The sequence below is a fragment of the Podarcis liolepis genome (assembly GCF_965112155.1).
Source record: "Podarcis liolepis genome assembly, chromosome: 6".
Classification (NCBI taxonomy): Eukaryota; Metazoa; Chordata; class Lepidosauria; order Squamata; family Lacertidae; genus Podarcis; species Podarcis liolepis.
In genome coordinates this window covers 76,048,981-76,072,029 of record NC_139559.1, presented here as the reverse complement: position 1 = coordinate 76,072,029, position 23,049 = coordinate 76,048,981, and the positions used below count along the sequence as shown (strand labels likewise).

At 43.0% G+C, this 23,049-nt stretch overlaps 2 protein-coding genes across 3 annotated transcripts in view; both read right to left on the bottom strand.

Moving 5' to 3' along the window:
* Positions 1-23,049, bottom strand: part of LOC310710274 (uncharacterized protein) — a 982,430-nt gene that overhangs the window by 691,227 nt on the left and 268,154 nt on the right. The gene's annotated exons all lie outside the window — the stretch shown is intronic.
* The window catches only part of ABCA4 (ATP binding cassette subfamily A member 4), a 103,079-nt gene that overhangs the window by 41,505 nt on the left and 38,525 nt on the right, over positions 1-23,049 (bottom strand). For both annotated transcript variants that reach the window (XM_083510878.1, XM_083510877.1), the window contains exons 13-18: positions 16,518-16,723; positions 15,346-15,522; positions 10,052-10,274; positions 5,216-5,437; positions 3,579-3,783; positions 1,469-1,567 (exon numbers count right to left, since the gene is read on the bottom strand). In XM_083510878.1, the coding sequence (XP_083367004.1) occupies positions 1,469-1,567; positions 3,579-3,783; positions 5,216-5,437; positions 10,052-10,274; positions 15,346-15,522; positions 16,518-16,723 (1,132 nt within the window). The remainder of the gene's footprint in view (positions 1-1,468; positions 1,568-3,578; positions 3,784-5,215; positions 5,438-10,051; positions 10,275-15,345; positions 15,523-16,517; positions 16,724-23,049) is intronic.

Genomic DNA, 23,049 nt, shown 5'->3' with positions numbered 1-23,049 from the left:
AGGAGGTTAAGGGGTGATATGATAGCCATGTTCAAAAATATAAAAGGATGTCACATAGAGGAGGGAGAAAGGTTGTTTTCTGCTGCTCCAGAGAAGCGGACACGGAGCAATGGAGCCAAACTACAAGAAAGAAGATTCCACCTAAACATTAGGAAGAACTTCCTGACAGTAAGAGCTGTTCGGCAGTGGAATTTGCTGCCAAGGAGTGTGGTGGAGTCTCCTTCTTTGGAGGTTTTTAAGCAGAGGCTTGACAACCATATGTCAGGAGTGCTCTGGTGGTGTTTCCTGCTTGGCAGGGGGTTGGACTCGATGGCCCTTGTGGTCTCTTCCAACTCTATGATTCTATGATTCTATGGTCTGATCCCTGTGTCTGCAGCTCCATTTTGTGACCTGTTGTTGCTGTTTTAAGGAGGGAGGCTCTCTTTAACCAAGTACATGCCCACCTCCAATGGAAGGAAGTGCAGTTCTCCAGCATGGGCTCTACGTAGATCACCAATAATACATTTGAAACTACATGTACAAATACTCAGGTTCACACTTCATACATCTGATGAAGTTGGGCTGTAGTCCATGAAAGCTTATGTCATAACAAATGGTTTGCTTTTAAGATGCTGTTAAGTCTCTTGAAGGCTTTTGCTAAAAATGCAGGGAACAAGTCTGCCTCTATGTATCTTGGATGTGTGGACCAGTTCCCAAATGGTCAGGATGCAAGAACACGCTTATCTCAAATGGGCTGAAGCATATTGCCTTTCTATTATGCATCTCTTGGTAGATGCGAGAGCATCCTTCTCCATGTCTGTAGAAGTCTGCTCCAGTCTCAGGTTGCTGCTGAAAAAAGGCAGCATCAGAAAGAGAGGACCTGGATCTTCCAACATATTTGCGTTGAGAAAACAGGTATCGTAAGACTAAAGGGAACATGGGTCGTCTTTGAGTATCAGGCTTAGTTCAGACCACTTGCAAAAGCGTTGGTCACATCTGCGTGTTGGACCAGTTTTAGCCCTTGTTTGGGGACACGTCAGAAGTATGGTTTCACTTGGGGTGGGGGGTAGGAGGGAAGGGAGATTACAGAATATTTCCAGGAACAGTGAAATGCTATACCTGATGTTCAGAGTCACTCCAGTGCCAGCTCAGTTAACATCAGAATCGTGCTACTTCCTTCAGCAGTTGTCATAATAGTCCTTGTCAACTATCTCCAGACAGATCAGTAAGAGAGACATGATTTGCAGGCCGCCAGTTAATCTCAGCATAATTTAGAAAGATTTCAGACAGAACCCCGACTCGCTCTCCGGCAACACTTTTAATAACAGTGGGCCACTCAGAGTTCAAAGCCACCTGCTAAGATTCCCACTGTAAGCCTGTGTCTAATCTTTACAATGGCTCCCATAATGAATGCAAGAGAGCATTCGCCTCTAAACGGATCAGCGGTTCTCAAGTTATTTCTGAACACCAGTTTTTCCACATAACTCACCATCCACAGTTGTTGTTTTCTCAGCCTTTGGGTGCCCTGACCCTAGCCAGTAAGACTGCTGGAAAGGGAAATACCAAGGCCGTGGTATCCCATAGTCTCCTGAAACAAAAACAAGTTGGTAGGGTGCATAAACCTCTTTGTGTTTTGCCATGGGGAAGAACCCATCTATGCAAATCTTACGCTGCAATAATTACTTGATGTTTCATTAGCAGCAAACATTGCTGTGCACTAGAAGTTCAAACAAAGCACAGCCACCCACCACCGTCTTGGCTGTAAAGTTTTTTTACAGAGGGAAAGGGACAGAGGGAGAATAACCACATTCCCGATTGCTTTTGTTTTCAAAACTGAAACTCAATTTAATTAAGGAATTAAGCTATTCCCCAGACCAGGGATTGGTTGAATTTTTAATAAGCAGGCAGTGAAAGCCTGTACAGTATGTGTTCTGCCTAAGGCAAGGTTTGAAACAGGGATTTCCTAGCTCACTTTCTTAGCCACTACATCATCAGTTACACTAACTATTACTCTGCATTCCATTACACTATGAAGTGACTTGATTCCTGGGGGCAAATCCTACCCTCAAAGTTAATTTCCAAATTCCAAAGATTAAGGGGCCACTGCAGATGAAACTGTCCAGCTGCCTTAAAAGATTTCATTCTCTTTCTGCAGTGTCGGTGGCTCTTGAGAGAACTATCCTGGTGTGCTGTGTAGCAGGGCACCAGAGAAGGAGGAACAGACCACCTCCTTCCTTTTGGCCTGCTCCTGCTTCCAGTCAGTACATTTTTAACGGGAAGGGTGGGGTGGGGGGTCTGGGAGGGATGATGTTTTGCCGATCAGGTGGGAATTCTTTTCCAGCCCAGATTTTAATCCCTAGGCTCATAAAACTCACCTCTTCTCTCGGGCCATCTTTAAGAGCTCCTGAAGCTCATACCCAAACCAAGACATAGCAAGCTGGATCTGTGTCTGTACTAAGGATTTTTTCTTTGATAACCTTACATAGGGGTGGGTAACTCCCTGCCTTCCACCACAAGCCAGCCAATCACCACAATGACAATAGGTGATCTATTTTTGCCTGTGCAGATGGTCAGCTAACTGTAGCCACTTCCATAGCTCTGTGCGGTGCTTTGCAAGTCCCAAGAACCAGTTTACAAACACTGTACACACAACTTTGCAGGTGCAGACAGTCAAACCCCCTGCAGCTCAGTGGTGTCTTAATCTTCCTCGCACCTTGTGTCATATATGATGTCATGTGGGCGTTCCCCCACCCCCCAAAAAAGTTACCTTGTGGGACAAATAGGGAGGGTTTGGTAAACGAGGAAATGAGAAGCTTATATCTGCTTCCACCATGGATAAGATATGAAAATGCTATTTTGAAGTTCCTTAAAATGGAGTAGATTACAAGTCTTTTACAGAAGGGGAAAGGCTCCGAAACAATCCGGTGGTAACCAGCATCATTTTTAGAAACCCGTATAAGAGGGAAATCAAGGGTAAGGTGTGAGATTACCTTGTTCAGATAAGATCTTTTGTGGTGCTTTGTTTTAGCTTTTGAACACACATAATATGCGGCAGGACAAGTTTCTTAAAATGCCATATACTGTACTCTTCTGAGCAAAAGCAAAAGAATATAAGATCATATGATACGTTCTCCTGGCAAACTGCAAATAGTGGCCTGAGACTTCCTTTGTCCTTTTGCCCTTGTGTATAATTTGCCAAAATGCTGACAGCAGGGACAAAACACCATAATGTAAGGGACAGGGACCAAAATTTTATATTCAAGGCTATAATCATGTTTATTAACTGCCTTTTTGCAGTGGTAGCTACACAGAGCCACAGGACCTAGTGTTTGCACTAGGTTTCAACTAGTTAGAATCATAGAATAGAATCATAGAATCATAGAGTTGGAAGAGACCACAAGGGCCATCGAGTCCAACCCCCTGCCAAGCAGGAAACAAGTTGGCATTGAACATTCTGAGATGCTATTTATTTGATTTATTTTAATGTTTAGTTAAGCTCTAACTTTAAAATCCAGTTCTATTAAAATCACTCTTTAGCAGCAACAGTGTCCATAAGGCTACCTCTATTTAAAATGGGCAGGGAAGAGACATTGCCATACCTGGGAAGACATTATCCAAGTACCAAGCAAGCAATCCATAGATAAAACCATCCAAAACCATCATCTCCATAGAGAACAAGAAACTGTATTGATCTCCTTCTAGTGGGCTGGTTCGGATGTTATCCCACTGTAGCCCAAGGCCTTGCTCTTCATAGCGTGACAAGTATTCTGTACCAAACCCAAATGCCACAGGTGAAAGGAAGCTCTGGAAGAGGAAGAGGAAGGGGGGGTGTCAAGTTACCTTGATGGGGTGGGGGAAACTCTTAGCAATGAACATATGGCAGACAAAGGAATGAAAAGGGGATGGGTAGATTTCCTTGATTAGTTTTTCCTGAATGTTCCACTCCACTCATCTTCCAATTTTTTAAATTTCAGAGTGTCTGTATTTGCATTATCCACTCCCCCCTTTACAGATAAGCATTAACAACTGTGTACATTAAAACACTATTGTTGTTTTTAAGCTAATGGAAATCACAGCAATTTTCCAAGACATTTTCAAGCACCCCTAAATTGTTGGAGAATTTTGCCTCTCAACCCCCTACAAAGATTATTTGGTGAAATCCCCCCTCCCCATTTCCCCACCCACAAATATCAATCAATCAATCTCTTTTATAGACATAAAAAGCACATCATATACATGGATCAGAACACAACACAGTTAACAAAATGTAGTAGGAGATACTTTAGGATAAAACTGTCCAGACATCATGAAGTACGAAGATGGCTCTTAGGACCTGTGGTGACATAATTTAATAGTGTCACTCAAAAATCTTGCCACATTCTCCACAATGTCATTACTACAACTGTTCAGCAAATCAGACACACAACTGTTCAGCAAATAAGACACCCTGGAAGAGTCAGTGTGAAAAATCCCCTCCTTTGATAAGGGGGCCAAATATATTTTTGCATAAAATTGGCAATAAAAATAAAACATGTCTGATGGATTCAACCTGTTTTGTGCCACAAGGGCAGTATATTTCAGAGAGTGGGGTTTTCGAGAATCTACCTTGCAAAACTGCAGACAGTGACATTAAATCTTGTGAGGGAAAGAGCTCTGCATAGGTGGGGATCATAAAGCTGGTGTAAATATGGAGTGTCCTGGCCAAACGAGGGTGTAATTTTATAGTGGTGAGCCACGCTCTGGTTTCCAGCAGCCTTTGTCCAGTTTCCAGACAAATGGCTGTATATGGCACACAATTTGGCAGCGCCAGGATTTTGTGCATAAATTTGTATTGGAAGCATTCCAACGATTGCTTAACTGCACCAGTCCATAATGGAATGCCATACAGGAGTTTTGGGGCTACTTTGGTGTTGAAAACCTTTAGTGCAGCTGGGACGAACTGGTTCCCTCTGTTAAAGAAGATACAGGTGATAGCCAGAGCTAGTGTTAGACTATCCACTCCATTAAGTGCAAGCTTACAATGGTATTTACAGGAAGCATTATATTGGAAGTGGATGCCTAAGTATTTAAAGTTTTTAACCTTTTCCAATGGGTTTCCACTGATCTCCCACCTATGAGGCTTCCAAGATGTTGAGAAAACAAGATGAAATTATAAAAGTTATAAATGACACAGTTTAGAGGGCACTGTGGTTTCTATTGAGCTGGGTGGAGGTAGTGGGTGAAGAGGATTTCTTACCGCCATAATCTTTAGCTTAAAAGTCAGCCGGTCCTGCCAGGCAAAGCAAACAATGTGAGGCAAGTATAGGGTAAAGTAGATGACGCCACTGCAGGCAGCTGCCAGATTAGCCTTGGAAAAGAAGGTGCTGAGCAAAAAGCACTGCATGATGCTGGCCGTGGTGAAGGTCAACAGGAACAGGAACAGGAGGCTGGGGTTGCTGTAATGAAGCACTCTGCCATACTGCATTGAAAGAAAGAAAGAAAGAAAGAAAGAAAGAAAGAAAGAAAGAAAGAGAGAGAGAGAGAGAGAGAGAGAGAGAGAGAGAGAGAGATCCAGTTAATCACAGTCTCCATTGACAGCATGGCGGAGACCATAACTCATCTCTGCTCATTCATTGCTGTCCATCCTCTCTGCCTAGGCATTTATGTCAGAGTCTATTGAAAAAAGAAGGGCTGGGGTGAAACTCATCAGTAGGTCTGATAGTCTACCTTCTGCCATGTGGAAGGATGCACCTGTATGAGAATTTCTTTAAGTATCCTATGCGGTCATGCAACATATCCAAATGCCACATCATAGCAACAGGCAGCTTAAGCTGTGCTGTTTCTTCTGTGCTGTGCATGTCATCAGTGTGGCTTCATCATACTTCTCCTTTCATGCAAGATGTTGCAATATTGCTGCAGCAGGTTGCTCAATGTCATAGAGTTGCTAGTAAAACCTTAGCTTCAAGATCAGGCATTTTGGGTAATGCAGCCTCCTTTAAGATCAGGGCATGGTTACCAGTAGCTATCTTGCAGGGAAGGTAGCCTGCCATGGATTAAAAGGTGACAGGATGACCCTGCACACTCCTAGATAGGCACTGGGTGAATTTCTCTCCAGATGTTGTTGGATTCCAACTCCCATCAGCCCCAGCCAGCAGGACCAATGCTCAGGGATGATGGGAGTTGTAGTTCAACATCATCAGAAGGGCCACAGGTTCCTCATCCCTGTACCAAGCACTGGGTGATAACAAGGCAGGAGGACCACCATCACAGGGTAGAGTTCAAACACAGAAGTTCAGAAGACTTGTTCTCCAGATTTCTGGCTCCTCATTAAGGCAGCACCCTCACTTGATCTAAGTGCAGTTCAAAGGCACAGGTCTTGTTAAGTTGTGGGTGAACATATCAGATGACACAGCGATTCTTCCAAGCAGCTCTTTATTTGTAAGCTGGAACAGAACTGAGCTGAAGAGCTCAGTCAGCCTGCTTATATAGAGCTCCAGAACAATGTAAGTGTTGCAACTTTCTAAAACTATCCAATCACTGAACGTCACTTTCGATCCTTCATTTGCATAACTATCTACAGTATCCCCCTGCTGGCCCAGGGTGAGAACTTCAATACATAACAGGTCTAGTCTAGCATGTGGGTGTCTCATGGACTGAATCATGAATTACAAAAGCAGCTGCCTTTCAGTAATCATTAGGCCATTGCATGGATTGTTGCTATTGAAAAAATATCAGGTTATCATAGCTCCTCCCAGCATAAATTGTGCAGCTGCCCTCTGTTGGTCAAGGGACAATCACTTTGCTATGACTGCAACTCTATGCATGTCTACTCAGACATCCTATTGAGTTCAATGCGACTGTTTCTCAGATAAGCATGTACAGCATTGCATCCTATAGCAGTCAAACAGATAGTTCAACCAGACTAAAATTTTACAAGATGTGAAAAGTAAGAGATTTGGAATGGGGCTAAAAACATGTTCCTCCACCTCCCTAGTTTGCTTGAAGTGTTTTTATACAAATTCACACACTGCACCTTTGCCTGAAAGCAGATGCTTAAAAATAATTAAACCAAAAAGCCAAAATACTGAATTTTCAGAGCATATTCTGATTATGCATGTCATCTCTTCTCCCCAGATTACAGTCCTCTGAAAAATAGGGTCCATGAAGAGGGGAATCAACTGTCTTTTTTAAAGTTGCTGTCTTTTAAAAAGCTGAAATAGTATTTTGCTGCTAAATGACATTCAAATACCCAGAACCAGGGAGATCTCATGAGGGTGGCTAAGATCTACCAGGATCCTTTGCACTGCTAAGTAAACCAAGGATGATCTTTATGAATCTTTAAGGACCCCATTGCAGTGAACAGCTGGACCTCAACTGGAAGTTAACCTTATCTAATCAAGTGGGACAGACAATTGTTCTGTACTTTTAGGCCTTACATATCTACAGCTATTTTTTGACAAAAGTTACAAATGGCAATTGACCATCATTGTTGTTTTATCCCACACAGGAAGTGTGCTTGTTCATGTGCAGCAGTAATTATTAGCATTAAGTATAATTATGCTTGTGCAAGGAAGAATGACACACGAAAAGTGGCAGTAATGGAATAGCACAATATACAGTATGAATTACTACTGGTATGATATCACTGCTGGCATAAACTCCTATAGAGGAATGTGTCGGCCTTTAGCGTATCTGATTATATCACCAGGGGTCTATTGCCAACAACCAGCTCATAGTTTGCCAATATGTCAGATGTCAGATCCCCTAATGTACTCTTCAAAAGATACTGCCAAAGCCATTCTCTTAACAGCAGTATTTGGCAACGTACATGTGGCACGTAAGGCATTAACTATTATAGAGAAGAAGAAAAATATATATTGGATACACTGATCTGGACTTGAAGTGGGAAACAACCTCAGTCCAGGGGGGAAACACCAGATATAAATAACATCGGCCCTGCTGGTGAACTCAAACAAACAATAAGCACCAAATTAATGTGGTGTCAAAGTTAAGTGCTAACTATAAGACTGCATACCTAAGCCAAGCTACAATGTCAAAGCTGACACACCATATCAGTTCAGGTAGGCCTGGCAGAGGAATAATGGAACAGGAGCAGGCTTTTCTCATAAAAGTAAACTGTGCTTTAGCAGTAGTTGTTTACAAATATTTGTTCTTTAGTAAGCGCTAAGATTCTGGCATCCAGAGTCATCTTTATCAGGAAGGCTTTTTCTTTTGTTTTAGAATGCAGAAAATCACAAAGCAATCAAAATAACATAGAACCCTTATAATAAACAAACAGCAAGAGGAAGCAGAACATTAAATAAAGAAAGAAATCCTTAGGGTCACCAGGAAAACACAAGAGTGCCACACCCAACAAGAAGAAACAGAACAAAAAAAGCCAAGCCAATGGGTATACAGAGGTATGTTTTCATGCTGTTAAGTAGTTCCCAATATGACAGAATAGTTCCCACTGCATTTTCGGCTTCGCCTTTGTCAGGAGAAATTTCCCAGGCACTATTTACTCAGAGGCATGAAAGGTGCACTCCACCCACCAGCTGCCAAGATGACCCGTGGCTTAAAAGCAAGAGTTCCATCTTCTAATGAACTTAAGAATAGCTCTGTTGGATCAGGCATTGGCCCATCTAGTCCAGGATCCTGTTCTCACAGTGGCCAACCTGATGCCTATGGGAAACCCACAAACAGAAGCTGAGCACAGCAGCACTCTCCCTTCTTGTGTACTGCCTCCAAGCATGAAGGCGGAATGTAGCCATCATGGCTTGTAACCACTGATAACTTTATCCTCCATGAATTTGTCTAATCCTCTTTTAAAGCCACCCAAGTTGGTGGCCTGCAGGAGTGAGTTCCATTGTTTAATTATAGCCTGTCCTTTTTTCTGTCAGGAATCTTCCAACATTCCACTTCACTGGATGTCCATGAGTGTTTTGAGCAAGGGAGAATCCATTCGGAACTATCCCAGAATGCTCATTGGATAACATTCAGCATTTATAGAAAGCTTTTGGAGAATTCAAAAATTTCCTTGTTGTGCAACTCGACAAGGCAGATCAATATTATTATTTCCTGAGAGAATTTTGTGTGAGCAATTAAGCTGAAAGGTGGATTCTGGCCTTTTATGGCACCCTCTGCGTTGCGCATATTTGCAGTCGCTAAGAGGGCCATTCTACATTTTGCAAAGCAATGCCCAGTTATCATGTCTGGCGGACGTTAGAAGGTCGAGTAAGTCAGAGAGAAGGAAACAAAGAGGTTAAAGGGATGGGCTGCAGCTCAGTGACGGAGCATGCAACAGGTCCCCCAGGTTAAATCCACAGCACCTCTAAATAGGTCTGGCAAAACAACTGCAAAAGTTTGACACAGCTTTGGAGGTTATCCAAAATGTGGGGGGTTTGTGGTTAATTTTCCTGAGCAAAACCCCTGTCTGAAACCACCGCCGGTCACTGTAGACAACACTGAGTGAGATGCACCAGTGGTCTGACCTGGCAGCTTCCTATGTAAGACTTTGCAGACCAAATAGAGGAATGTGGAGAAGCTTATTGAAAAGATCAAAGCAAACGCCGAGGGAGACACTTGAGTGGTATGACTCTGTGTGCCCCCTCCCAGAAGCAACGTATTTTTTCGAACCAAGCAAACAGCTGGTGGTTGTGACAAATGAGTTAGAGGGTAGATGCCTCACCATAAGGTTTAAAAAGAAGTGAGAGAGAGACTTAGTGAGAGAAAGAGAGAGAGAGAGAAATTCCTGTTTTCTGAGGCCTCCTTGACGTGAGCAGCAATGTTTAGAACGTGACCTGTCAAACCTAATCCAACCTGAGGCACTGTCATGAAGGCAATCTTGCGAGTCTCTCAGGAGTAAACATATCTATCTCTGTCAAGTGCTGATGCTGCCTTTGGGGGCTACCTAAAGGAATGCGCCTGCTGCTACGTGCTCGGGAGGCTGATCCTTCCAGCATAAGTCTGTCTGTCTGTCTCTTTTTCGTATAGCTCCCATTATTCCTTGGTAGTACCGGCAGCGTGAGTGCAAAATGGCACGTCTGGGCCTTGAAAAAGAAAAACGCTCCTCGCCTGGAGGTGATGCTCTTACCGTAATGAGAGTCGTCAGGAGAAACGTGCTCACAGCCATCATGATGAAGCTGTCTAGGAACCAGGTGAACCAGACAGCCCCGTTAGTGACCCCCCTGTTCTTCATGGCCTCTTTCAGCCTCATTTCTTTTTCCAGCACAATACTCTTTACCATCATGGAGACAGAGTAGATCCAAGCAAGCACCATGAAGATGGGGAAGGCACGGTTCAGAGTAACCATGAAGCTGCCCAGGAAAGAAATAAAACAAAGGTTAAAATCATACAGTCTCCAAGAGGCAGTGCGAAAGGGACGCACGGACTACTGGTCTAACAGCCGTTCCTTCTCTCTAGGGAAACTCCTGATGTTTTCCATGAGAATTCAGAACAACCTCAAACTATGCTTCCCAGTTTTCTTCAGGGGAAGTCATGAAAGTTAAGTTGGCATAAAACTGGTGTGAGTGCACAGCGTCATGGCATCCCTAAGACAGCGCAGCTTCATATTAGGAAAGTGGATTAAAAAAATGAATTTCGCTTGAACAGGAAATGTTGCCCCATAAGGATTTATGGGTTCTGCCTTTTTGAAAATTGCCTTCCTCTGTTATTGTAGACAATTCATAACCCATATAAACCCCCAATATATTTAAGATTCGGTAGAGCTGGCTACAGCCCCTATCCCCAGTCTGCTCGCTGCTATTTCCACTTGGTGGTTGATTTATCTTTGTCTAAGGTTTTTCATTATGGGAACAACAGAAAACACCTTCTGATTGTGTGAGCTCTGTGTTAATGGCAATCTCAATTCAATGGAAGAAATCAAATTAAAAATAGGAGGGGGAGCAGGTTTAAATTGTTCACAGGTGTATCAACTTCTGCTGGAATATTCTTTCCCTGCCATGCATAAGCAGCAATCTTGTGCTGTGGCTGAACCCACACTGACTGCGCCAAAGCCCTGCAATCAATTATCCTTCTCAAATACCTGATCTAGAGGTACATCCTGCCCTTTTGCACAGCCATGCCTCCTCCTTGAGGATATGATCAAGTCAGCACATGGAGATGTAGCAATTAAAGGGGGGGGGGGAAATAAACCTGTATCATATGTTTATGGGATTATCTGCGTCTGTTTTGTCTGTGCTGCTAGGAGAGGGGGTGGCATCTGGAGCCAAAGATAAGATCATGGCAAGACAGATCAAGTAAAAAACAAAAGGAATGCACAGGCAGACTATTTCTCACCTTGGCTGCTAAGTGAGGTCGCTACTGGACAAATAGAGAAAAAGAGTGTTTTTGAGAATTAATCTAGGCCATGCTATTTGTGGCAGAGAAGGGATATATTTTGCAAGCTGGTGCCTCCCAGACAGACCCTTGTGTTTAAAAAGGAAACAGAAATAGAAACTAGAGACCACAAAATGATGCCCTCGAGGATTCTGCTGTTATTGCTTCATGATAAGGCTTCCCTGCCAAACTTCACTTTCAGAGTGCCAAGCCACTGTGTATTTCCCCTGTCCCCCTACCAATATCTTGTCAAAGAGCCAGCATGTTGCAGCTAGTGTGTTGGGCAAAGAATGGGGAGAGCTGGGTTTAAATTCTCATTTAGCCATGAAGCCCGCTCACTGACTTTCAGCCTATGTTGTCTAGAGAGAGAGAAAATGAGGGTGGATCATGAGTTCCTAGGATAACAGATGGGATATCAATATGATAAGTATATAAACAACGTACAAATGACACCCAAGTAGAACAATACTTGTGACTTTACTTTCACATACTTCAACCTTACAAGGAGAGTAAGAAATATTGTTATATTTGCAGGGAGATGCTGCTATACAGTGCACACACTGAGTTGTACTCAGCATAAGTATACTCTGAGTAAACCCATTGAAATAAATAAATATGACTAACTTAGGTACATTAATGTCAATGGGTCTACTCTGAGTAGAATTTAGTTAGCTTCAACCCATTGCTATCCTGACAATGCAATCCTACACGTCTACTCATAAGTAACTCCCACTGAGTTCAACTCCCAAGTTAGGACCGCAACCTGATTTGTGCCACTTTTTTCCTGCATAGAGCCAGTATATTCACTGGGGAGGGAGCCATGAGAGACTGTATCTCCATAATCCGTCATGACAACAGATACACAAGAGTGATTTTTTACACGTGATGCTGTATGCGGTATTTCCCCCAAACTGAGGTGCCTTCTAGGTAGGAAAAATGCCACATATTAAATATATATCTTACCTGATGGAAGGTTGTATGTTCAGTGCAGTATTATCAATGCTTAATTTAATTTAATTAATTAATTTATTTTTTAAAAATGCATGAATCTAAAAGAATAGCGTTTACATTCAAGAATTATGCTATTGGGTCTAACCACCAGAGGGCTGTCTTTCATCAGAGGCAGGCACATCATTCACAGACAAGCAGCTATGGCAGCACATACCCAGCATAGTATGATTTAGAAGAAGGGACAGCCTTGAAGCAACTTTGAAAGCGGAATTATAAAAGACGTAAGTGGGATCTCATCTCATTATGTGTTGGGCCTACGCTATTAATCTAGCTCTCGTTTTACACGAGCATTTCCCCATTGTGAAACCAGTTTTAAAATGGCATTAAGAGCCCTTCCCTGTATGTAAAGAAGAGACCTGGGGGTTAATGATGATTGATGATAAATCAAAGGAATGCGAAACCTTTAGAAAAAGCTAGACCCTGGGCCTGGTCTCTTACCCTCTGTAATCTGAAAAAGAAAGTTCATTCAGCTTCTAACCTCAGGATTGCTGAACTTAATGGATAGCTGAAGTTGAAGTAAGAGGCTGAAGAATTTGATATTGTTAGGTTTTTGTTAGGGGGCGATACACAAAACTCAAATGCTGTATGCATGATTATGACCCTACCACCCCCTACCCCATTCCTGCGCATAGCAGCACAGGCAGCTGAGCCTCCACAAAACCCTGCAAATGAAGATGCTCAGATACTGTAGCTGCAGAACTATTCAACAATGCTGAGCTTTCAGAGGTGTGACATTTAAAGCTCTTCATTGTTTGGAGGGTTTGGTATCTGAGGAATGACCTCTTCCCACATGTCCCTACCCAAGCCATCATCTGAGGCCCTTCTCCGAGTGTCCCTGCCTAGCGAAGGCCGTGGGTGGCTATGAGAGAAAAGGCCTTTTTAGTGGCAGACCCCTTTGTTTTTTGTTGACATCTGTCTGTCAATGGAGTGTGCCTCCAAGGGTGAAGTCAAACCACTGTGTTAACTGCACCTAAGTGACCACCCCAGGGCACAAGCCTGGACAGTGTGCATGGAGGGTCAGACAACAAGACCCCCCTCTTGGCCTCACTGATGCGATCCAAAAGGAAGCAGAGCAATACGTTAGGTACCAGCTTGGCTGCAGGAGTTGCCAGAAGGAGGCATACAAGGCACCATCCAACCATCTTAGGGACTCCATTCCAAATTTGTGTAGGGTTTACTCCCTAGCCTTTTCTTCTCCCAAAGATATGCTTCAAGGCAGCAGAGATTTAGGATCAGTTTTCCTTCTCCTCAATGGGCTACCTTCCCAGGTTGACAAGCCCCAACTGCAGACCCACCCATTGTGGAATGCCCTGCCTAAAGAAGCCTGGCATGGTGCCTACTCTTATATCTTTCTGGTATGGGGTTTTATTTATTTGCTTCCTATTTTGAATTGCCTGTTTTGGTTTTATTCTTGTGCTTGATTTGTTGCTTGTATTGCATTTTTACTGCAACATTATCTTCAGGTTTATCTGCTCATAGACTGTTTGTTACAGGGGCAGGGTGCTGATAAGTTATTCAAATTTCGTTTATCATTTATTACGTTTTTTCACTTTTACAAAGGAGCTCAGGATGGCATATTATCACTCCCCACTCACATACAAAACTTCAAAACAGGCCTGTGGGGTATGTAAGTCTGAAAGGAGAAGACTGCGAGCTTAATAGCTGATCAGGTGTTTGAACGTGATATGGACAAGGAAGTTTTTGACCTTCTCTCTCTCATACCACTAAAACTCGGGGAAGATCCTGTGAAGCTGAATGTTGGGATATTTGGGACAGACAAAAGAAAGTACAGTGGATGCTCGGGTTGCGAACGTGATCCATGCGGGATGCACGTTCGCAACCCGCAGCGTTCGCAACCTGCGTCTGCGCACGCACGAGTTGCGATTTGGCTCTTCTGCACATGCAGAAAGCACGACCGCCGAAACCCGGAAGTAACCTGTTCCGGTACTTCCAGGTTTCGGTGGTCTGCAACCCAAAAAAATGCAACCTGAAGCGGCTGTAACCTGAGGTATGACTGTACTTCTTCACGCAGCCCAGATAAATGCTGCAGTTCGGTCCCATAAGGAACAGTTATAGCATCCAACTTGGGAGGTCTTAAAAGAGGATTAGACAAATGCATGGAAGGCGAGGCTATCAACCACAATGGTTATGCTTCTGATAGTGTGGCTCTGAGTGCCACTTGCTGGGAATCACAAGTGAGGAGAGTACACTCAGTTTTTGGGCTTCCCGCAGGCATCTGGTTGGCCACCGTGGGAGCAGGACGACAGACCAGATGGGCCTTTGACCTGATCTAGCGGGCTCATCTTGTGTTCCTAACATGGGTCTCCCTGATTCTAGTCAGACACACTGTCGATTTCACCGCACTGGAATCCCCAGTGGCAGCTCCACAGCTAGGAGAGTCTCTGGCTCCCTGATTTGCAAGGGCATTTCTGGGGCACAACTGCCCACACAATATATGTGGCTGCATGAGAGAAAAAGAGAACAAAATCCTGCTAGGTCGGTCAGTGTAAAATGTTTTCCAGAGATAGGGAAAGCCACTGATTGTTTTGGAACACTGTACCGTTTCACCAAACCTTCCTTCAAGTTCTTGTTAAAAACCAGAGGAGTTTTTAAAAAAACAAAAGCTCTTTCCCCTCTCCTTTTGTTTGATGGGAAGATTCAGACAGCTATAAACTCTAACTTCTCCTGTACATTCCTGCTAATGAATCCATGGATTGTTGTTTTCCCAGTGGAAGTTATCCCAGACCTAAGGTCTCCTTGCTGTTCTCTATTTTAAAGTTTTAAAATGCTCCAGTGCTTTGGTGTTGTTGTTTTTTTGTTTCAGCCTCCTTATCTCAGACTTAGCCAGGGCAGCAGCCCATCCCAGACTCCTTGGGGGTGGGGAGGAGATTTGCCTAATACCTTCATCCTGGATTTCTCCAGCTTTTCAGCAAGATCAAAGGCAAAAAGCAGCCAAGCCCCCTGTAAAATCCAATCTGCCACCCACCCAGCCACCCAATTAGTTATCAGAAATAGATCACTGTGGCTGCTCTTACTCACACATCATCTACAAAGCATGGATAGGGCATTTGTTGCAGATAGATCCCCGAAGGCACTTCAACTCCAGTCTGCGTCTTGATGATTCCATGCTCAACCATGTCTTGCAGATATGCAAACCCTCCCCAGATGTAACGCAGATCATCCACTGGGTCAGCTCTTGGGCCAGGATCCCAGTACCTGTGAAGACATAAAAACATTATACTCAACCTAGAAAGCTGAGGGTGGTGGAAAGCTGACTAGGTTGACATTACAATTGCCAGAGCCTCGGACTTACACTATTCAAGGTTGAAAAAGTGGCAGCTCTACCTTGATGAAAACTACAGATCCCCACCCAGCTAGGAACTTGTGTGTTTAGCTTAAGGCTGGAGATAGATTTAGGTCACTGTTGGTGTTTTATACTTTCCAAATTGGCTTTTCAGCCATTGCTTCTTTGTCTCAGAATCCTAAATGTAAGCTGAAACCCGCAACACCTAGCAGAGATTAATTCAGCCAGTCTTCAGCCTCCATTTTGAGACTGAGCCTAAATGCAAACCGTATGGCTACAATACCCAGTCAATTTTTAATGTACTCTTTGTGTTTTCTTCTCCTATCTCCTCCCCTCAGCTTTGTACAGCATTCAACCTGACGAAGAATTCTGGAGAAAGCTTGCTCACTATTTTGTAACTTTTTAAGTTGGTCCTATTCAAGTTATTTCCCAATATCTTGGGTTTTTTCCAGCTCTTCCTATGAACTAACACAGCTAACTTTGCTTTTTATGTTACCATAAATTACGTTACACCGAGTAAATCAGGCTTCCAAGGCTTCTCTTCTGTTACCAGCCTACACAATGTGGGGTCCAATTCTAGATGTGCATTCCACACTGTACCATCATATAAAGGATAGCTGTATATTATCAAGCATCTGCTCATCTGCTTCATAGCACCCTCTGATTTAGGGATTACCATTAGGCAGAATTTGGGGTGGCAAACCCCCAAAGAGTAGCAAAATATCATTTATCTAGCTTTTTATTATAATATTTTCACCACCAGGATAGTCTGTCTTAGTCACTGAAATGTCTTGGCTGCTCTGATTTATATTCTGACTCCATCCAACCTGGGCCTAGAGCCATAGCCTAGGCAAGGCAAGCTTGGGCCAGGCCTTCAACACATTGCGAGATGCGAGACTGCCATCACCTGTCTTTGATTTTGTTCGTTTTCTCCACTGAATCTATATCCATGCGAATCTTGAATTTGACATGAGGCGGCAGCAGTCTGGTTTTTGGGTCCAGATCAGGAAAGATGAGAGCAGCCCAGAATTTATTCTCCTCCAGAAGAGAAAGAGCACGGTGAGTCACGTGGGTTTCATCTGCGTGGCCTTCAAATTTATCAAGAGCCAAGCACTGGTGAGAGTACAAAAAGCAGAAGACACATTGAAGTAGGACAGAAGGACATACGCATTACATAAGCACAAATGGGTTCACTATAACCTTTTTGCTCCTTACTCCAAGATAATGACAGCCAACATGGCACCCTCTAGATGTTGCTGGACTCCCCATCACCCCTGACCATGGGATTTGTATTCTGCCTGATGGTTTATTGTTTTTATTTTTCTGTGGGTTTGGGTCCTGAAAAGTGACTAATAAATAACTGAAATAATTGAATAAAAGCAGTATCTCGAAGTCACTATATTGGTTATCTCTGCTCTAAAACAACATCAACACAACACATTGAAGCCAGTTTGAAATTGGATTGCTGGTAGTTTCTTGGTTGGGAAATGCATGAGACTTGAAACCAATTTAAAATTTTAATGTAGACACGCCTTAAGACTTCTATGTCTATTCTCATGCTAAAGTGATATGTAAAAACTGGTGATTAAAAGATAAAAGGAAAGACCGAAAAGGCCAACTTAAGAATATTCCACATCTAACATTTGTCCTACCGTCCTGTAACGCGTGGAGACTGACAATGCAATCCTACATACGTTTATTCAAAAGAGAGGTGCCCCCCCCCGCAAGTTCAATGTGGATTACAATGGGTGTAGGATTGCAGCCTGAATGGAGTAATTGTAGGGTGAGAGTTGGGAGCCTGGTCATTAAAGAAATGTCTAGCCAGGAAGAACACCAAAGTGAAACCTTCATCTCAGCAAACAAACAGAGGGAAAAGATAATGTGAGCCCACCACCTGGAAAATAAGACTGGGAGAGCAAACAAAATCACCAGGTAGAGACAAGAGGAAAGTGTCTCATCAGCACATCCAGCAGAAAGAACACACTGCAGTGAGGAGGCACCAAGACACAATTCTGTATGGGTAAGCACTTCACTCAGTCTCCACTTTACTCTGTTTGCTTGGGAAAGTGTAGGGGTTGAAATCATGCCGGCTGTGGGTGAAAACAGGAGGCATTCTTAGCATATACGCCCAGTAGGAATGAGCAGGAGGGCTGAGGAGGCATCTGAAAATGTGTCTTTCACAATGAATACATAGAAATGATGGAATCTGAATGGAACTATGGCAACAATCCAGAGGTAGACACAGTTATTGGACTGGAAAATTGTCACAAACTTTTATTATTATGTAACGACCAGCAGAGTCTATTTATAAGTGTTAGGGGTGATGAAGGGGTCCCATGCCACACTTCCTATATAATCCATCCCTGCAGAAGACACTATGTGTACATGGGATATACACAAAACACATTTCCCCTGCTAAAAGAATTCTGGGAACTGTAGTCCACCACCCCAACAGAGATATAATTCCAAACACCCTTCAACTACAGTCAACAACCATTTTGCCCGGAGGTTCCATTCCTAGATGCAACGCATGTTGGCAGAGCACACATAAGTGTGCCCTGCCCCGTACCACCTTTTAAGGGACGTGTTTAGTGATACTTTCTGTCACTTCCGGGTTCAGCGCCATGCGCGCATGCACAAGCACACATCATTCAGAGACACATTAATTGGTCATTGCCTGTACAGTTCCCAGGATTCCTTTGGGGTGTGTGTGCTTTAAATGTATATTTATATCTGCTAATATATTGACATTTGACCACACTCCTGTGCATTGTTGCAGAAAAAGCAATTGGGAACAGCAAACGTGGCAAGTAATTAAAAAAACACACATAACCATATATTTGTATTTTTATTGAGCTTCCTAACTCCGAAACCAGCAAGTTATTATCATTGTCTCATCTTGGCAAGTAAATAGGCAGCATTCAGTTCCTAAACGGACTAGGAAGAAATGTGTTTAATTACCTCACCTCATAGAATGCCACACAAAGCCAACTTGTTTGATCTTATCTTCTATCTAGATGGTCTTTTCGGCAAGCCAACAACCAACAATTACTGTACATCAAAGTGCTTGCAGACAACTTGTGATTTAACAGGCAGACTTCTCTGAAATGTAAAGTCTCCTTTGTTTGGCCTTGTCATCTAAAGAAACTTTTCTTATGTTGTTTTAAATGGTGGGGGAGGGTGGGGGAAGCACCTCTGAATAGAAAGGATCCTGTTTTAACTAAACTGATGATGTTCCAAAATACACCTTACATAAAGGATATGTCAAGGCTATATTGCTTTTTAGTGGATGATCAACATCCTGTATTATAATTATGCTTGTAGGTAAAAAGGAACATTGTACAGTTCTATCACTGAAAAGTGGACACTGATAACAAAAAGGATGACAAAAAATTGCCCAAAATCCATCTGTATTGATGCAAATCAGGAAAGTAATAACTATAATATAAACAGAAATATGTCTCACCATAGTGTGGAAGACTGACCAAGTGACAGTTGTCAGGATCCTGCACAATCAATCAGAAGGCCTCCTTTGAGGAAGAGGCACAGGACCTCATGAGGACATGGAAGGACCCATTAAAAGTCCTAAGGCTGACCAAAGTGCTTTGGCTCACGGATGTCTCACCTGAGCCCCACTGATAACCCATCTGAGCACAGGCCAAGCCCTGGCCTGACCCTAAATGCTCAACCTTTGTCACCTGCACTTCAAGAGGAAAGGCAGCAGCAGATTCAATGGGAGCCCAGAGCCTCCAGAAAGTTATGCCACCAGAGGTCTCTTCAAGTGGAGGGTTCTACTAAGAAGGATGGAGAAGATTTCACTGTAAACAATAATGCAAGAAGCGGAATAGCTGGCAGTGAAGATATATGCCTTATATATTTTCCTCTGGATGCTTGATGGGTTAATAGCTCCCTGTTGAGCTTCTTAGGGTCCAGCCCACCCTGCAGTTCTTGCTCCAGCTGCATCAGTAGGTACTGGTCATAGACACCTGTGGTCCTGCTCAGTATACTGTCCGGCTGCTAACTGTTGATGAGCCAATTACACTAGACTTGGGCAGGACACAGCCTTTCAAATAAAGGACGGACTTCTATGCAGTCTTACCGGATGCAACTATGTTTTGCCTTTCTTAAAATCCAAAATGGCAACCTAGGCTGCAACTTTGGGGGGAAAGGTTGCTTATCTTTTCCCCTGAGGGGGAAAAACCAGCTTTCTGGCCCAGAAGGAAACAACACTGTCCTGAACATAAGACCCCATGCATAACAGTAGTAAAAAGGTAAAGATAAAGGACCCCTAGATGGTTAAGTCCAGTCAAACTTGGATATGGGGTGTAATAGTAGCAACAACCAAGATCCAAAGAGTTACTTAAAGCCAGCCTTCCCCATCCTGGTGCTTCCAAATGTTTTAGACTCCAACTCACATCAGCCCCAGTCAACATGTCCCATGGTCAGGGATGATGGAGGGGAAGGCTGCTTTAGGCCAGAGTTGGGGAACCTGTGGCCCTCCATAATTCCTGACCATGGGCCATGATGGCTGGGGCTGATGGGATTTGGAGTCCAACAACATGCAGAAGGCTTCAGATCAGACCTCGCTGCTATAGGCACACCATTACGGCTGGCATGCCCAGTAAATTTTTGACTTTAAACAACAACAACTACAAAAACCCTTACTATGCCACAGGCTGGGTTTTCTCAGATTCAAAAAATAGCTTGCCTCAAAAACCAGAAGCCCAAAATCCCCTTGAGCATACAGTACTGGTGGTTTAGTTCAAAGATAACAGCAGCAACAATATGAAGTAACTGTAGGCAACTTATTATTTCACAAAAGCATCCTTCTTCGCAAATAAAATTGTACAACACTACACTACAAGTTTTTCATTACTGAACGTAAAGGAAACTTATGGATGAACCCTTCCCTATATATTTTTCAGTTTTAACTAGAAGTTAACTAAAACAGCCACAAAAATAAAAAAAATTCCTTCCAGTAGCACCTTAAAGACCAACTAAGTTAGTTCTTGGTATGAGCTTTCGTGTGCATGCACACTTCTTCAGATATCTGAAGTATCTTCAGATATCTGTGTATCTGAAGAAGTGTGCATGCACACGAAAGCTCATACCAAGAACTAACTTAGTTGGTCTTTAAGGTGCTACTGGAAGGAATTTTTTTATTTTGACTTTGGCAGACCAACACGGCTACCTATCTGTAGCCACAAAAATACTTAGTGTTTTTATAGCGCTTAGCATTTATAATTCGGTAAGGAGAAGCCATCAAGGTAGACGGCCAGCAGGCTCTGGACCCTAGCTGGATACCATTGCATGCTCAGTTTTGAAATGCATATAAATGAATGCCCAAACAGAGATTGATTTAAAACTGCTTAAACAGCTTAGGTTCTACCTTCTTCAACAACATAGACACATACAGGGTGTTTTCTAAATCTCTATTATAAGCTTCAAGGCTCTGGATCATTTTTTTGTATGCTGCCCTGAGCTATTCAGAGTGGCAACAAAGAAATCCAATAAAATCAGTTTTTTAAACTAAATGTAAGTGTGTTGGAACTATCAGAGCTAGCAACAAATGCTTACAAATAATTGTTCACATCAAGCTGCTTTCCCCCATTATCCAAGTGAAGTCTGCCTCGCCCAAAGTCGTAAGTCAGAAAGATATGGGGCCCATAATTAATGCCTGCCAAGACCTCTCTTTAAAACCCCTGGGGAAGCAATCAAGCCATTGTTCTACTCAACTCTCATCCTGCTCCATGCCAAAAGTTCACCTTTGTAGCATACTTTTTGCTTCGTTAGCAAGACCTCCCTCCTCCCAAACCCAAGCAAGATCAATGCCCAATAATTGCCGACCTTCCCCCACAAAAAAGAGTAGTACAATTTTACACATAAGAAGTGAGAAGTTACACAACTCCAAAATAAGAGGACACTATCAGCAGACTATTCATATACAGTGGTACCTTGGTTCTCAAACGCCTTGGTTCTCAAATGCCAAAAACCCGGAAGTAAGTTTTCCGGTTTTTGAATGTTTTTCGGAAGCTGAACGTCCAATGTGGCTGTCAGCTATTGTTCCCAGGGCACCTGCACCAATCAGAAGCTGCACCTTGGTCTTCGAACATTTCGGAAGTCAAACGGACTTCCGGAACGGATTACGTTTGGTGCTTTTGTTTTTGCTATTTATTTTGTGTTTTTGTTTTTGAGGCTTTCTCGGTTAATTTGTTTTTGTGACCATGTGGAACCCAGTTCAGCTACTGATTGATTGTGTGACTGCGGAAATGGATAAAAGTCCCCCATCCAAACAATGACTATCATCAGTGCAGGTAAGAAAAAAAAATTAATTTAAATTTTTCTCATCTTCCATACTGTTTTATTCATTTTATAGTACATTACATTGATTACTGCTTTCATTTTATGGATCAATGGTATCGTGAGATAGAAAAATTCATGTTAAATTGCTGTTTTAGGGTAGTTTTTTAAAGTCTGGAATGGATTAATCCGTTTTGCATTACTTTCCATGGGAAAACACACCTTAGTTTTGGAACGCTTTGGTTTTGGAACCGACTTCCAGAACGGATTAAGTTTGAGAACCAAGGTACCACTTTACTTGCTTTTAAGCCAACTCTTCCTTCATACATCACATGCAAATCTCTTTGCCACCCCCTTTCCTTTTCAAATCTAAACCAGCCTCCCAAGCTGTAAAACTGGGACCCAAGTCTTAACTCTTCCCTATTAGTTGGTTTTCAACCTCCAAATTGCTGCTTTGGACTCCATGGGAGAAAATGTATGTTTCTGTTTCTTTTTCCCAATGGGATCAAGAAGATGGAATTGGCCTGGGAGCAATAGGATCTGGAAGTTGGAAGACACAGAAAACTAGACCCAGTGAGACAAATTCTAGCCTAGCCTTCCCTTAGACATGCTTGGGGTTTTTTTGCTTGTGAGCTCTTCTCATACGGGAGGTTTCCATCAAGTAAGTCCTCATCTGAATTAAAATTGGAGGCATATTATATGCTTATATCCAGTGTTTGGTCTCAAGTGTATTACAGTAAGAAAAAGTAAAAGGTAAAGGAACCCTGAATGGTTAAGTCCAGTCAAAGGTGACTATGGGGTTACGGGGCTCATCTCAAACCAGCGTTTGTCTGCAGACAGCTTTCTGGGTCATGTGGCCAGCATGACTAAATCACTTCTGGCACAACGGGACACTGTGACAAGTCTCAGAGTGCACCGAAACAGCCTTTACCTTCCCGCTACAGCGGTACCTATTCATCTACTTGCCCTGGTGTGCTTTTGAACTGCTAGGTTGGCAGGAGCTAGAACAAAGCAAAGGGAGCTCACCCCGTCACAGAGAATCGAACCGCCAACCTTCTGATTGGCAAGCTCAAGTGGCTGAGTGGTTTAGACCACAGCGCCACCCATAAGAATTACCCCTCACACTGCAGTGGAGTCAA